Raw genomic sequence first — 16,583 nt, forward strand, 5'->3', positions numbered from 1 at the left:
AGATGTAACTAAGAGAACAAAGTGAGAGCCCCAAACCACGATTTACTTATGAGTTTCAAATTATTTTTAATCAATCAAAAGAAATTAACAAATTTATTTATCCATTATTTCTTAAAAAATTTTAATCAACACTATTATCTTATGATCAAACAATGCTTTCTGTCTTTCTCGAATATATGTTTTGACAAATATTATTTTAGTCAGTTACTGTCGAAATCTTCATAGAAACTAACCAAATAAGTTATACTGAAACAAATCTAACACAGAGTGAATTACAAGATTTTTAAAAATTATTATTCTTAAAACAAACTACATGATGAATTCTTATAATAATTAGTCCGATTCACCTCGTATAACATATAAAATTTTAAGTAAAATAATTCTAACAAAATGCTCTATGTTGAGTTATTTCGAAGAAAATATTTAGAGAACTATGTTTATAAGATAGATGAAAAATAAAGAGCCTAAGAAAATATATCAAATCATTTAGTTAAGATTTTAAATAAAATTTATAACGAAGACCAGAGATAAATTAGCATGAAAGATAACATAAAAGAATGATAGAAGGAACAATCAATATTAATTTATCAATATAAATATATTGTCAAATTATTATAATCAACAAACTAAAAACATACAAATCTTGAACATTTAGAAAAGAAAAATCTCAAGAATACAATGAATACCCTATCTAAGATTTTTGCTATTTTATCGTCACCATTTAGCAACTAGAATTTTTTTTATCAAAATTATGTAATAGTTTTTAAAGGATCTTAAAAATCTTCAATGTAAAATCCAAAACAAACAAATATTAAATATTATACCAAAATTATAATATATTGTAATACATTATACGATTATACAAGCTTAATTACAAAATCTAATACTTTAGATTCTCAATATTGTTCATTCGTTAAATAAAATGTTACGTAACACTAGTTAAATTCATTATATTTACATTACTTTTTATATTATCTTACAAATTCTTTTTAATATTATCTAAAATTCATCAAAATATTTAATGTGATTAAATTTAAATCTAAATATTATACTATCACATATATATGACAATCACACATTAATTGTAAAGTTTTTCTGACTACAAAGTAAAATTAGATATTATGTAGATAGTTGAATCATTTATGTTATCAAAATAAAATATATCTAAAATGTATGATAAAGTATTATAATATATTAATAGTTTACATGCATCAGACAATTAATATAATATTTTAAAATACAAATTATATTTTTCAAATTTTTTGAATATGTTTATAAACATAATTATTACATTTATAAATAGAAATAATTAAATAGCTATTAAGAGTGTATAGTTATAAATAAGAATAAATAATAAAATCGACAAATCACATTTTAGATAAAAAAAATATATAAATCAATTAATTTATTAGTTTAAAATTTATTATAAAAGTATATATACTATAAAATCTAGTATATATATATATATAAAAGAAGGTTTGGATCCTTCTCCTTGCGCCACGTTAGAGCCATGTCAGAAAGTCGAGTGCTCTCGGCGCGACACATGTCCAAGTCTAAATTTTTTTGTTGCTTTCAACTGAATATACGGGCTATCACGTTTTCATTGTTGGGCTTTCTGAAAAAGATTAGCTTCAAGCCCACATGTTTCTTTTTTTTCTTCAATACACCATACATGAAGCATCCACAATGTAGCCGCCGGTGAACGGTTTCTTTTGCTGCTAACCTGCAATGAAGATCCAACTGTTTGTCGGGTTCGAATAATTTTCCATCAAGAAAAGTTAGGAGTCATCGTCTTTGTTTAGTCGATTCAAATTCTTATACCCAGGAATGAATCCCGGCACAGTTACTGTAGTCGACCGGATTCATGCATCTTCACTAAGCTTGAAGTAACTCTAAATTCATACACATCACACGATCCCTTATTAGATGAATCTACTCATTTATTCCATTGTGTGATTCCACTACTATAAATATGTATGATTTCTTCCTAAAATTACATCAATTCATCGGCCAGAGAAGCTTCTCTCGAGTGCTATGGCTGCTCGGTTCGAGAAACTCTGGAGAGATGTTGATGGTATATATTGGATTAGATCTCATTGGCATATGATACCTGAAGAGACTTCTTCATACGTCAAGGGCGTTATCTCAAACGAGAGGTTTATTTAGTGAATGATTTTGCTGATGTAGAGATAGATGTATACTGAAGCATTGTTCCGTCAAGTGCACTAGAATTTGCGAAGGCGAGTGATGATGGAGATGATGTGTTTTTGTGTGAGTATGAGTACGACGTGAATTGGCATAGTTTCAAGCCTTTGGCTGAATTGGCTGATGGAGATTGTGAGAATGACCATGTACGGAAAGAAGAAGAGGAGGTTGATGGTAGGGATGAACAGATGGATGTTGATGATGAAGAAAATGTCAAAGAGAAAAAGAGGTTTAAAGAGTGCAAAAGCTGTGAATTCTCTTCAAGGAAAGTTCTTTGAACTCGAGAATGTGGGAGCGAATGAATTCCTAAACATGTTAGATGTCATAAGCAGACTGAGTTAGAGAAAACGAAAACTACTTTGTTTTTTTTACTACACTTCCTAAGTCTCTTCCTTTTAGGAGCAATGAAGTGGAAGAGATCACTGCATTTATAAGAGGTTCCATCTTGGATGATCAGTGTTTAGGAGGATGTATGTACACCCATGGTGTTCCGGGGACATGGAAAACTATTAGTGTACTATCTGTTATAAGAATCTGAAGGCTGAGGTTGAACCGGGAAACGTAAGCCCGTATTGCTTTGTGGAGATCAACGGTCTCAGATTGGCTTCACCTGAGAAGATTTACACTGTAATCTATGAGTCATTGTCATGTTGGTTGGAAGAAATCTACATTCTCTAAATGGCAGATTTGTTAAAGGAAAACATATAAGAAAAGAGAAAGAAAAGCCTTGCATACTTCTCATCGACGAACTGATCTTTTGGTTACTAAAAATCAATCTGTTCTACACAACATTTTGGATTGGCCCACCAAGCCTAACTCCAAACTCATTTTGTTGGGAATAGCAAACATTATGAATCTTCCAGCAGAGCTGCTTCCTCAGATTTCAAGTCGAAAGTGTATACAGAGACTATGTTTCGGTCCTTATAACCACACTCAGCTACAAAAAAATCATTTCCACAAGGTTCAAAGCAATTGATGCTTTCGAGAATCAAGCTATTGAGTTTGCTTCGAGAAAAGTAGTTGCCATTTAACCGATGGTATTTTTCATGATTTGCTTGCAAGCAACGAAATCTCGGTGAAATATTCCATCACATGCTCCATAGGAAAGTATAATGTTTAAAATATTACTTCAACTCATAATTCAAATGGACATAAGTCACAATCTCTTTTTATCATGACACAATTCATATCCAACCCCCGTAAGTAATAATGGCATCTCTCTGAAATAATTATCTATTCTGTCTCTAACAATTCTAAGATTATAATACTAAAATACGGAGTAACAATCTGGACTCCTAAAAAAGTATTTTTACATTATATATAAATAAAAATATTTGTTTATAATATTATTTTCAATCTACGATGTTTTATAAAATGCTTCATCATATTACTATAAATTTATATAAAATAGTTTCTATTATAATTTTTGTCCGTATGGCGGGCCAATCCTAATATTGTAAAAATAGGTGTTTGTTTTGGTTGAATAAATTTAATATTCAAAAAAATAAAAAATAAAAGAAAGGAAGGTCTATTGACATTTTGACTTGGTATCTACACATAAACACAAATGATGACCGAGATTTCTGGAACAAATCATAATCTATATTACACGATTACATACATATTGGGCTTTTCTTTTCATGATGGCAACATGGCCGACTCATTGTGATCATGGATTCTGGCATACGATTAAATTATTTACTTGATAATTATATTGAAAGCTTTCTAGAAATTTCGAGTTCCAAATATTAATAGAGAATTAAGGACTCTTGCATAAGAAGTTAGTTATACACATAATATGTCATGAAATTAACAGCCTTCTTAAAAACGGAGAAAATGCATTTTAGTTGAATAGTTATTCTATCTTTTTTTTTTAATTTACAGCAACTGAACAATAATTATGAAGCTTAATATACATAAGATATATAGACTTGCAAATGTCAAGAGATGCCAATATAGCAGTTGAACCTTAGTGTGTAAGTTGCTCACTGAAGAAGTCAAGTTCATGTCCCCTTTCCAAAAAGCTCAAATTCAACATGAGGTTTCAATCATGTAAGGTGGAGATTTGTGACCCCTTTTAGTTATAATATAATACATATCTTATAGAGAAAAAGACAAAAATAGCATTAAATCAAGTTTTTGTTCCCAAACTAGCACTCAAGATCAAAAGTCACAAAAATAGCACTTAATGTTTTATCAAAAGTCACAAACTTAGGGTTTAGAGTTAAATAGTGGGGTTTAGTATTTAGGGTTTAGAGTTTAGGGTTTAGAGTTTAGGGTTTAGAGTTTTTTTAGGGTTTAGAGTTTAGGGTTTAGGGTTTAGAGTTTAGGGTTTAGAGTTTAGGGTTTAGAGTTTAGGGTTTAGAGTTTAGGGTTTAGGGTTTAGAGTTGAGAAATGAGGTTTTGGGGATAAGATTTCAAATTTTGAAAAATAAAAAAATTAAAATTTTCAAAAGATAAAATGCTATTTTGGTCATTTTAGTTTTTGACTGCTATTTTGTGATATAAACTTAGAAATGTGATATTTTGGAGATTTGCCCTATCTTATATTCGTAAACAATTATCTTCGCGCCCTTTTCATTGTTATGATAAAAGAAAGAAAGACTGGAAAATATATTAAATAGGAAACGGGTCTTTGAGTAAAGTTGCAGCATTTGCTGCATTATTTTAGTTTCCACTTGAAGATTATTCAATTACACTCTCACGTTGGTCTGTTATTATGAGTTTCTTTTTGTCACTTCAAGACCAAGTATTAGCATGGTGTATGATGAATCTTTTGTTTGAGATAAACTGAATCTATCTAAACTTTAAGAACTTTCAACTACTGCAGTGTCTAATGCGTATAATCTTTCTTACTTTTGGCTGATGATATTATTAACAATGAAATGAGGAGACATAATTCAAATCCACCAAAAGATAAAAGAGGCCATAAGGTCCATATATATAACTAAATAATTGAATGATATAAAGGCATGTTTTGGTTTGTCTTCTCCTTGTTCTAGTGCTTTTCTTTGGCTAAAATCCTTTATTTTAAATAACATTAAAGTAATATCCCCACTAATTATTTTTTTTGTCAATAATTAGGTTAAGGACTGCTTTATATATAACAAATACATATTTGATGACAATGAAAGGTATTGGACATGCTTTTATTAGTTATGTTATTATGTATAAACAAGTACCAAAAACGTCAACCTTATCCTCCACTCCTAAATATTAATACTATAATGTAATATCTGAAAAGGTGAAAGGAAAACCAATATATTTTGAAAGCTTTGTCTTCAAATGTCTAGCAAGAAACGAAGTTATCCGTGAAAAAAAAAACAGATATCTATAACTAATGACTATTGCAGCAAAAGAAAGCTTATAGAATAAATATTAAAATATCATTTTTGATTACTAAGTGATTGAGACATTAAACCAATAAAATGACATTACAATTTATGCACTTTGTGTCGAGAGATTTTCAATTTTTGTGCATTAAGATCGATTCTATACTATCACAACAATATTTGTATTTAGTTTGAAAACAGTCTGAATTTTGATAGATAAATAATATATAAATACATAGGCATATTGACTGACCACATGAAGTCACTTGGCATGCATATCCTTGCTAATAACTACTCCTCTCATATTATCTTATGTATAAAAAGAATTGTGGATGTTTCCAATGTAGTTTTAAATTCGAGCTAGTAGTCTATATTGAACAAGAAAAATCATGGTGTCATGTAGTTTAGATCACTGGACTGAGTGTCCAATCGTTTCTTGTTATCATACGTTAATTAGGTTTAAATTTAATATCGGTAGTTGACCGGTTTGCAGGTTGAGGCTTAGAATCAATGGTCATAAATGATAAAATCAAATTGTGGCCTTAAGAACCCAAAGGGACCGATCACTACATATGTATGGTCCGACCGACAGCTTTACATTTTGAAATTTTAAACATGTTTTCATTAAAGCCGATGGTTTTAAACTTTGTTTTTCAGTCCTCTGAATTGTGTATTGACCAAAGTGAAACTCTATTTAAAAATAGACGTCAAGATGTTAATTAAGATCCTAATTTAAACTCTTATAAAAACATGCTAAGTGTAAATCTTGTTGCCAATACACTACTCACTAGAAAGACTTCAATACTTGCTACATGAATTAAATATATTTAGCCTAATGCTTATTTCAAATACATAAAACAGGAAAATAAAATCGCATTAAAGAAAAGCCTATGAGTTATTGAGTCTGATATTTGCAATTTTTTTAATAAATATTTGGTCCATGAGAGTGGTTGGATTTGCTGCTTTCATTCTAAAAAGGTGATATAAAGACAAGCCACATACTAGCCCAACCACTTGATACTTTTAAAAGCAGAGTTGATTACATATTAGAACACATTTTGTCTTTCTTTTATACACATATCACATGTGACACACTTTCTGGTGGGTCCAACTAGTTAGTTTGACAAAAAAGCCTTTGAAAGAAATGAGATTGAGTTCCGTTTCGTTGGGAGAACAACCTTGACTCCTTTTTTAAATTGACTTTACAACTTGTAGAGTTTACGTAGTTTTCTATTTATATTACTATTATTCCATCTAATGTTTTTATTGACTTTTTTCAAATACTAAGATATACAAAACAATTATAATTGTTACAATAAACTGTAATTTTTTTTCTCTTTATTTTAAGATTCATTTCCATATATATATTTTATATATTTTAATAATTATATAAAAATGCATGAATATAAAAGATGTAGACGGAAAAATGTGGTCATAGATGGATTAAATGAACATGCACAGATAGCTATTTTTACATTTTCTTTAACAATTCACATATTTATTATTTGTTTCTAATTTGAACCAAAAAATATTTTATAGACAAAAGTTTTCAATTAAGATGTAGGTAAATATAGGTAAATCATTCATCTAAGTTTTCTTTAGAAAATGAAAAATGTGGATTAGATCGTGGACATGGAAGATGTGGATGGATAAATGTGGACACGAGTTCATGTGGATACTATTTTTCATCAACTCACCAATTTTCTTGACTTAAAAATACCGACCATTGCAGCCGCAACCACCACCATTGAGTTCATGTTCCAACTCGCTAAAGGTTTCATCTTTCGATCTACTGTACATCGCTGGAGACTTACCTTGTGAACATGTCCAATCAAACACAACTAATTCTCAATCTCAGAAAAGACAAACTCTGAGATCTAATAGATCTGTGAATCTTGTGGACTGACGGTGATGATAGATCGTGGAGTGCTGGTGACGACGACCGCGGGTCGACTCGTTTTCTTTTTCAATGTCTTGAGATTGACGAATATTCTATTTTTCTAATGGATTCATGGTTTACGAGAATAAGAGAAAGCGATCTGCAAGCATAACATAGGGGTAACTGGAGTTGGGTGTCTTACAGGTTCTTAGCAAGTGATTGATTGTGTTTATGTGAGTTAATGTTACAAACATTGATTTTTATTTGTTTATGTTTTTGTATTTTTATTTGATATATTAAAAAAAAAAGTTTAAAAACCTTCGCAGCCACACAAATGGTGTCGGAAACATTGAGTTGTCCATGAAGATGAAGATAGAGTCGTTGAAAATGGAGAAATATAACAAATTGAAGAAGAACAAAAACACAAATGCAAAGAATGTAATGAGATGTCTACAGTTTGTTGTCCACATTTTTTATGTTCACGCATTTTTATATAATTGTTAAAATATATAAAATATATATATGAAAATGGATCTTGAAATATAGAGAAAAAGAAATTACTATTTATTGTAAAATTATATTTGCTTTATATATTTTAAAACTTGAGAAAAAACAAATAAGATAGAAGAAAGAATGAATAATAATAACATTAAACAAAAAAAATAAAACTTTTCTTTATTCAAAGAAAAAAAAGAAGATAACTTGACGAATAAGATGTGACGAGAGAGAAAGAGACCACAAAGGATATAAAGGACAAACAACAAGACAAATGTGTGTCTCAAGTGAAATGTGCTCCTTAGCGATATTAAGAAATGAAAATGTGTCTTGGGATGTAAATTTTTCTTAAAAGTATAACTTTCTACTGAAATAAATGTCCTCTGAATATTATAAAGTATAAAATAGTAGTATAGTTTTTCTAAAATTCAGTATGCTACGGGAGACTATAATATATTCCATTAAACTCCAAGGAGAAACATACGAAAGAATAATCAAATGTAACCCTGGACAAAGTATTATAAATCCACTATGTCACCAGTAACATCTCTGTATGTTAATTAATTTCGTATTTGTTTTCATATGTATAAGAAGATGCCTCCTTTTCTTTTAGTGGAAGTATCAGCTTTCTACTTTCATTTTTTCAAAAGAAACAAGAAATTATACTTTCACATATCTATCTAAAGGCTGTAAGTTATTCTGAGCCGTTGATAACTCCTTTTTACTGTAATGTTTTTACCGAACTTTTCTCTCCCCGCCAAAGACGGTTTGTAGACAATAACACTATTTACATCTTTCCCCTTCCCCAATTCAATAATTACGAATCTACCCCTCACCGGAAAAAACAAAAACTACTCAAACGACCACCGTTCTTATACTACTCGGAAGATATCCTCCGGAGGTTCGATCACTTACATCATCTTCAAGCGCAATCCTAATCACAGAATCTTCTAAAGAAGAGGACACTCGAGACTTCACGCTATTCAAGCTCGAACCCATTGCTTCCTCAAGCCACTCCTCTAAGCTAATCTTGCTAAGCCAAATCGCGCCAGCGATTCTCTCCAAAGCATCGTCTTCAATCTCCACCGTTAGACCGTCAGAGAAACGTTTCTTTAAAGATTCTTTGGTCATGTTCTTGATCGAACCAAAATCAACCGGTCTAAAGACTATAGCGTCGTCAGCTAACGCCACTAGCTTGTGGAGGAAGTTACTATTATCTTCTTGATCGTTGTGCTCGACCGTTACATCACTAGACGAATCAAACTCGGCCGCTTCGTTCAAATCGAAACAAATCTCTTTCCTCTGCTTTGTTTGGTCGTTACAAAGCCAGTTTGGTTTTCGTTTTCTTGTATTGCTTCTGTTACAAACAGAGAGTTTTAACTTCCATCCTCTCCTCACGAGACTCTCTAGTCTTGTCTCGTCGATAGGAACAACGCTTTCAGCTAAACCGAGCGACGAATCCGTGGTCAGGATTATAATAACGTTCCCTAGACTAACCTCGCGTCCATACGAATCACAGATCCTCCCTCGTTCCATCGCTAGCTTCACGTTGTTACGCAGCAACAAATCAGCTTCGTCGATGTCTTCCATCACAATAACCGCAAACGGGTTTCTCCTAACCGTTTCCGCTAATCTATCCAACGCCGTTTTGCCACGGAGGCTTAAACCATCGTCGGTCCGCGAACGGGAACCGAGGCTGATGGTTATCGGTTGGCTTCCCGAGACGAGATCGGACAGCGCAGACGCCATTTTGGTTTTACCGGTTCTGTCTGGACCGGTGAACATTAACCAAATATCACCTTTTGATCTCCCGTTTCCGTGTTTGCATTCGGTGATCGCTGATGCTACTGAAGAGGCTGCGTCGTGCTGCCACCAGACGGTTTTGGCTAAGCCTTTGAGTAGCTTCTTGAATAGATCGATGTCGAATGAGTCTCCTAGCTTTCCGGAAAGGGCTTCACTAGTCTTCTTTTTCTCCGGTGATGATACATTTCTGATGTTGGGACGTCCAAGAACCAAATCTGTACCGATTGGACTTCCTGGTGGAGTTATGTCCGATCTTGGGTTTGGTTTCAACATAGACAAAGACGAAGGAGATATTGTTTCAGACAGAGACGGTTTTGGATGTAAACGTAAACACAAGTCGTTCCATTTCTTCTGCAACTCCACTATCTCTTGATCTTTTGTCTACAAGTAAAAAAGAAACAAAACAAAAATTAATATTCAATGCATAAAAGGGTTTATAATGTTGGAAACAATTCACCAATAAGACTTACAAGTTTCTTGTCACCGACGTTGTCGACTTTAGCGTTCTGCAGCCACTGTGGCAAGACCGACCGGTTATCTTCGGTTAATGATTTTTCCAATTTAGCGACGTCGTTTTCATAGCTCTGCAAACACTGAGAGCAACAGCTCATTTTACTTGTCGGAATCTGGGAGCTTCTCGTTGGAGATATAGATTCCACTGAGATGATGTTACTGCTTAATAACATAGCGTTGTTGTTGTTATTGCTCCCGAGTCTAAGCAAAACAAAATAAAACAAAAACTTAAGCTTTGTCCGAAATTTAATAGCGAAGTTAAACAAATAAAAGACACACCTTTGGAACAAGGTCGGAAGAAGAGATTTAGCGGCGATCGGAATCGCTTGAAGATCGCAATCATTCTCCATCGAAGGATAATAAACTTGACAACGTAGATAAGTCTCACAAGTAGCCGTACCAATGAAGCATAACCTCCCTTTGTACCTCACCAAAAGCTTCCTCATCTCCGCCAGAGCTCCTCCTCCGCCGCCGTTCGCCGCTAACCATTTCAAATCGCCGAGATGAAGAACAACACCACCGGTTAAACCCGAATTCCCTATCCGGGTCTCCACCAACCCGGAGATTTCACCAAACCTCGTCGCCATTTGTGGTGACTCACTCTCCAACCGGATCACCTGAAAATTGCGAAGCGGTCCGTCGGAGATTTCTCCGCTCTCGATCTTGGCGAGAATCTCTTTCACGAGAATTTGAGGCTCCGAGTCGCCGACGAGAACCGGGTTTCTTTTCCGGGTGCGGGTCATTACATCGATGACCCGTTTAACTTCGTCTGTCCTCTGCATCATCCCACCACTATGCGTCCCTGAGCCGTTTTGGTGTAACCGGGGATTAACATAAGAATTCCGGTTAACCGGAACCGGTACAGGTCGATAACCGAACCCAATTGAAGAAGGGTTAACCATCCCGCCTTGTCTAACGGAATTACCAGAAAGAGACTGTTCGATCGCGGACTTCACGGCGGGGCTAGAGAAGCTAGCCTCCCGCATGACCCGGCTTACGCTCGGGTCATCGAGAATCGAAATGATGAGCTGCTCGAGCTCAACTTTAACCGCCAAAAGCGGTTGCTGCTGCTGCTCCGGGCAACCGCGCCGCTGATGAGCCTGCGCGCGTTTCAAAGCCGCGGTTAGAGCGTTTGAAAGCAGAGGAGGCTCCTGCGTTTGCGATGGAGAAGAAGTTGTTGTGGTAGGGAGGCGTTCGAGGGCGACGCTGAAACAGAGCTCGAGAGCGCGACACTGGAGTGGGTGAGAGGAGTTTGGGTGGGACTTGATGCAAGCTTGTCGGAGAAAACCAGAGGAGGATGATAAGAGAGTGGCCGCCACGTGGAGGGGAGTCGTGTGGCCATGGTTGCGACGTGTCGCCTCGGCGATGGACTGGTTGAGAACAGTCGCTGCTTCGGGCGTCAGCGTTTGCTGTATTGTAATCAAATCTGCTCTCATCTCAACGAGAAGAAAGAAAAAGTCTTGGCTGCTGGTTTTTTCTTTCTCTTTGTTATCTTAATAAGAAGAGACCTTTGTATAAAGAGCTTTCTGGACCGGCCAAGATATTAAATTTAAAAAGAAGTGAAAGAAAGTTTTGGCAGAGAAAAATTGTTTATCAGGTAAAAAAGGAGCAACACAAAAGATGGCTTTTTACAGAAAAACAAAAGCGATCAACAGAAAGGTAAAATAGGAGCTTTTTCAAAAAGTTATCTCTGTCTCTGTTCTTGAGTTACTGTGGACTTGCATTGTATCTGTCTTGTTAGTGTGAGCGCGTGGGAAAAAAAAGAAGATTCGTGGAGAAAAAGAAAGATGGGATCATCTGCTTCACAATGACTTCAAAAACTTTCTCATAGCTTTTCAATGTCTATCTATCTATTTCGTGCCACCAAAAAAAAAAAAAAAAATCATCTATCTATTTGAATTTATTTGACGCCAAATATTATAACATCATTAGAAATGACCAAGTTATTGTGTCTGCAGCTATAATGGGACAAAGGCCTCAAAGTCATTAAACTTGGTTTGAAAGTACCTTTTTAGACAATAAACATCCAACTAATATACGTAATTTGTAAGACTAAAATATTTGCTTTGACAGAGTTGCAGTGTTTTCCAAATTTTTAATGAGCGTTATTTTTTGGAGTGTAAACCATTATATGATTAACTTATTTGACGATTGGATGATTGTGGAAAAAAGGTTACCAACTAATAAAGTTTTGATGACGCAATAAAAGTTGAATCTAGTCAGAGAAATAAGACAAACTAGTTTCGTGCGTCTGAAACTAGCGCGTGTACGAGATCGCTTGAGTGTTTCGTTCCTGAACGTGAAGAGCGGTGTGCTCACGTGCCATTGAAAACGTGTTGGTGAAAAAACGTTGGTTACTTTTTATTTCTTTTATCATTCTTGGGTTTTACCTTTTTAAACGAAATATCTGTATTTCACACGCAATCCTGGCAAAAGGAATCCCAAAAAAAAAAAAAAAAAAATTCACCTTTTCGCATTTGCCTTTTTACTCTCTTCTGACTCATTTCCGCCGTTACAAAAGTTATTCCTTTTCAACCTTTTTGTTAGAATTTTACAACTAATATAATAAATACTAAATATTAATATCTCAGTTTAGTAAATGTTGTGTATAGAACTAGGTCTCGGACGGATCGGATATCTGGAAAATTTTAAAGTTTTCGGATTCGAATCCTTATCCGGCAGATCTATAATTTTACTATTTTTATCTGGATCTGGGGTTCTTGGATATCCGGACGTCGGATATCCTTATAAAATTTGCAATATCCGGCGGATATCCAGATTCGGATATGAATCCTTAAAATAAATAAAAATAATAATATTAATATATATAAAATATTAACAATAATTTTAAATAAAAAAATATATAATGCTTTTAATTATTTCTACGTATAATATTACAAAATTTACATAAAATTTATATATACTATTATAAAAATAAAAATATATTAAATAAAATTAGTTTTTATATATAGATATTACTATTTTTGAAATAGTTATTAATAAAACTTACGAATCTGGATATTCGGACTAAAAATTAAAATATCCAGATCCGGCTTTGACGGATCCAACATTTTACCATCCGGATCCGGATTCGATCCCTCCGGATATCCAGATTTTTGGATCGGATCGGATCTCGGATAAAATTCTCAGGCCTATATAAAACTATACTTGTATATCTTTAATTTATTTAAAAAGTGCCACCACAATGAATGGTCGTAATCCGATATCTGTATATTAATATCACATGTGATTCCGACGATTTTATTTTGATTCACAATCTTGTAAGAAATGTAATAGATTTGGCTAAAGGTTATATTTTACACAGCACCAAAAAAGAAAAAAAATTACACAACGCTCGTTCTAAAACAGAAAAATATTCCCAAAACCAAATTTCACGGCTAGGTTAGTTTAATAAATGATTTGAAACAAATGAAATACATCTGAACTTCTCATAATGAACGACGATCCCAACGAACATATAACTTAGCTTTGAAGCTAATAGACTCGAGAATAATGATTAATAGATACAACACGAACATTTTTATGAGTTGCTATTTTGACTCGAAGATCATAATGTTTATAACATACCCAAAACTTTTAAAAGTAAGATTTCCCCTAGACCAATTTGATATAAACTTGAATTTCAGTAACCAAATGCTTGGCGACAGCTTGACATCCTTTTGGAACAAGGAAGAAAATACAAAGATCATAACATTGATTTTGTTACCAACTCAAACAATACAATTCACTTTTTCATTGTTTGGATAGAGAATATTAAATGTAGAGACAAGAATTGTAAGTTCATCACATGTGCCGATGTGCGAGCCGACCCAATAAATTCAGAGACCATTTAATACACAATCTATTTTGTGCAAAAAGACTCTTACTTCTACACCAAACTCATTGTCTTTATTTCATCTGTTACCCTTCATAATTTGTTACATTTCATTTGTCAGAACCAATAATGCAAGGAAACTCAAATACATATTCATGTTTTTTGACTAAACATATGTTCATGTTTCAATAAAATAATTAGTGTAGGTATTGATTTGCCATAAGAACCATCTAGTTCAAGATGAATAAATTAGCTAATTTAAGTTGTTGACAACTCCAAAAAGGTAGAAAGAGAGAAAAAATGGTCCAAAAACAGTCGACCAAACTACTTGCATGCAATTTACGAGCGTAGCCTTTATTTAATTTACGAGAGCGTAAAGTAGAAAATATAAAAAGTAACCGGATAAGATCATCTCCAACTAACCGGATAAGAGCATCTCTAACTAGTAACTTGGAATTGAAGGTCACTGGCCTTTAAAATGAGGTTTTGAAGATGGATTACTCCAACAAGTATCTTTAAATTTATCTTTAAAATTTTATGTAATTTGCATTTTTGTCCTCAACTTTTATAAGTTAACTATAGTCATTATATTTTTCGTAGATAGATAATACATACACATTAAAGTTATTAAACACAATATTTATAAATACAATTTATTATACCACAAAATTACATAAAATATATGAAAATACAAATTACTCATTATTATTATTTCCATAGTATTCCCATATATGATCAATCAACGCATGCCTCTTGATTTTTTATCTGAAGATTACGAGTCAAAAATTGTTGGAATCAAGCATTTTCATTTATCGTCATTTCAATGGTACTTTGGTTTCATCAAATGAGCAAATCCTTAGTTTCTTAAAAAAAAGTGCAACAACTGGAGAAAAAAGTTACGAGATCGTTCAATTGCGTTTACAATATCAAAACAAAAAATTAGCATTAAAAGAAATGGATCAAAAAAATAAAATATTGCTAACGATTTTAAGCTCTATCGATAATAATAATACACGTGAGTTTATTCGATCTGAACAATCAAGAATCATCCAAAAAGAAGAGAGCAACAACAACCTCCTATTACACCAAATTTCTATGGACCATATTTTGGTGATCTTGGAGGCTCAGGATCAAATCTACGTGACTATTAATATCAGTGTATGGATTATAATTTGTGTAATATTTATGTGTGTAATATTTGTTGTGAAATATTTAGTCTTGTACTTTTGATCTTTAGTTTGTAATATATTGTTCAATGTAATATAATTGTTGTGTGAAATAATAATTATATTTTAAGTAATATTATATTTTATTACTTTAATTTTAATTTTAACATATTTTATATCTTATCCATTAATATATATATATATATATAATATAATTAAATATTTAAGTGAAAATAGTTATGACTTATGAGGATTAAAGTGATAAAAAATTAATACTAGTTCACATATACGTGAGTGATAAATTTATAAGGACTAAACTGAAAAATAAATAGTATTTTGAGAGTCTTAATAATGGAACTTTAAATTCGAGGTTTTACTATTTAGACCCTCAAAATTTTAGGATTTTAAAGTCTATCAGAGAGTCAAAAACTTAAAAATTTGAAGGTTGCCTATTGGAGATGCTGAGGAGCGTACGCTTTGCCTTTGGGGCTACGCGTTTATCGAGTTCACTCACTTTTTAACCAACCACTCCTTTGCAGCCTTTTTACACTAAACTTTTCTCTGTTATGCTCTTCTCTTGTCCATATTCCACACACCTCTTATTTTAACTTCCGAATGTTTCATTAAAATTATTGATGTTATATATGATTACGACTAACTAAATAGGAGTACTACATACATCGATAGAAGATATATCCCTTGTTTCCAAAAAACAAAAGGTTAACCAGGTAGACATCTGCAGTATACTAGTGTATATTTTTGGTGTTACGTTCTATATTAGGTGGGGGTATTAGATTTAGAAATTTGATTGAATTTGAAGGAATTATGGTTTCCATTAAATTATAGTGTTATTCAATTGTGTATTTTATCAATTCTTTTAAATTCATGTGTTATTCAATTGCGTATTTTACCAATTCATTTAAATTCTAGTGTTATTCAATATTTGCTAGATTTAATAGGAATGTTATTTGAAAGGAATTTAATGGAAAATGTAATGTAAAATGTAAAGGATCAATTCCTTGCTTTTACGAAGGGATTTGTTATTTTTAGAACCAACTTGACCCCACGGTAACCCACTACGTCTTTAGAAGACATATCACCTACACCAGCCCAATTCCATGTCTCTCCTCTTCCAAAACCGGAACCGAAAAACTGAACTAGAACCAAACCAAATTATTCGAAACCAAAACCGGACCGCCTCAAATACCTGAATGGTTTCTATATTTCTATATCTGAATAACCGAATCGGAAACGGAACCGAACCGAGAACCGAACGGTACCCGAATATCCGAAAAAACAAGTTTCAACACTTTGATATAAAATAAAATGTCATCAGTTTCACTCAACCCGAATGC

At 33.0% G+C, this 16,583-nt stretch overlaps 1 protein-coding gene and 1 pseudogene across 2 annotated transcripts; one reads left to right on the forward strand and one right to left on the reverse strand.

The window, feature by feature from the left end:
* Nucleotides 1–1,827: 1,827 nt before the first annotated feature.
* On the forward strand, nt 1,828–3,236 carry LOC106329492 (annotated as a pseudogene).
* A 5,324-nt stretch (nt 3,237–8,560) lies between these two features.
* Nucleotides 8,561–11,872, reverse strand: LOC106310373 (chaperone protein ClpB1). Of its 2 annotated transcripts, none has more exons than XM_013747616.1 (3): nt 10,507–11,872; nt 10,203–10,428; nt 8,561–10,095 (listed from the first exon to the last, which is right to left on the reverse strand). In XM_013747616.1, the coding sequence occupies exons 1-3, from the start codon at nt 11,661–11,663 to the stop codon at nt 8,767–8,769; spliced, it is 2,712 nt and encodes a 903-aa protein (XP_013603070.1). In that variant the 5' UTR covers nt 11,664–11,872; the 3' UTR covers nt 8,561–8,766. The 2 variants fall into 2 exon arrangements, with proteins under 2 accessions (XP_013603070.1, XP_013603062.1); XM_013747608.1 differs by having other exon boundaries at nt 10,185–10,428; nt 10,507–11,663.
* Between the last annotated feature and the right edge of the window lie 4,711 nt (nt 11,873–16,583).

This window comes from Brassica oleracea, chromosome C1 (genome assembly GCF_000695525.1).
Source record: "Brassica oleracea var. oleracea cultivar TO1000 chromosome C1, BOL, whole genome shotgun sequence".
NCBI lineage: Eukaryota > Viridiplantae > Streptophyta > Magnoliopsida > Brassicales > Brassicaceae > Brassica > Brassica oleracea.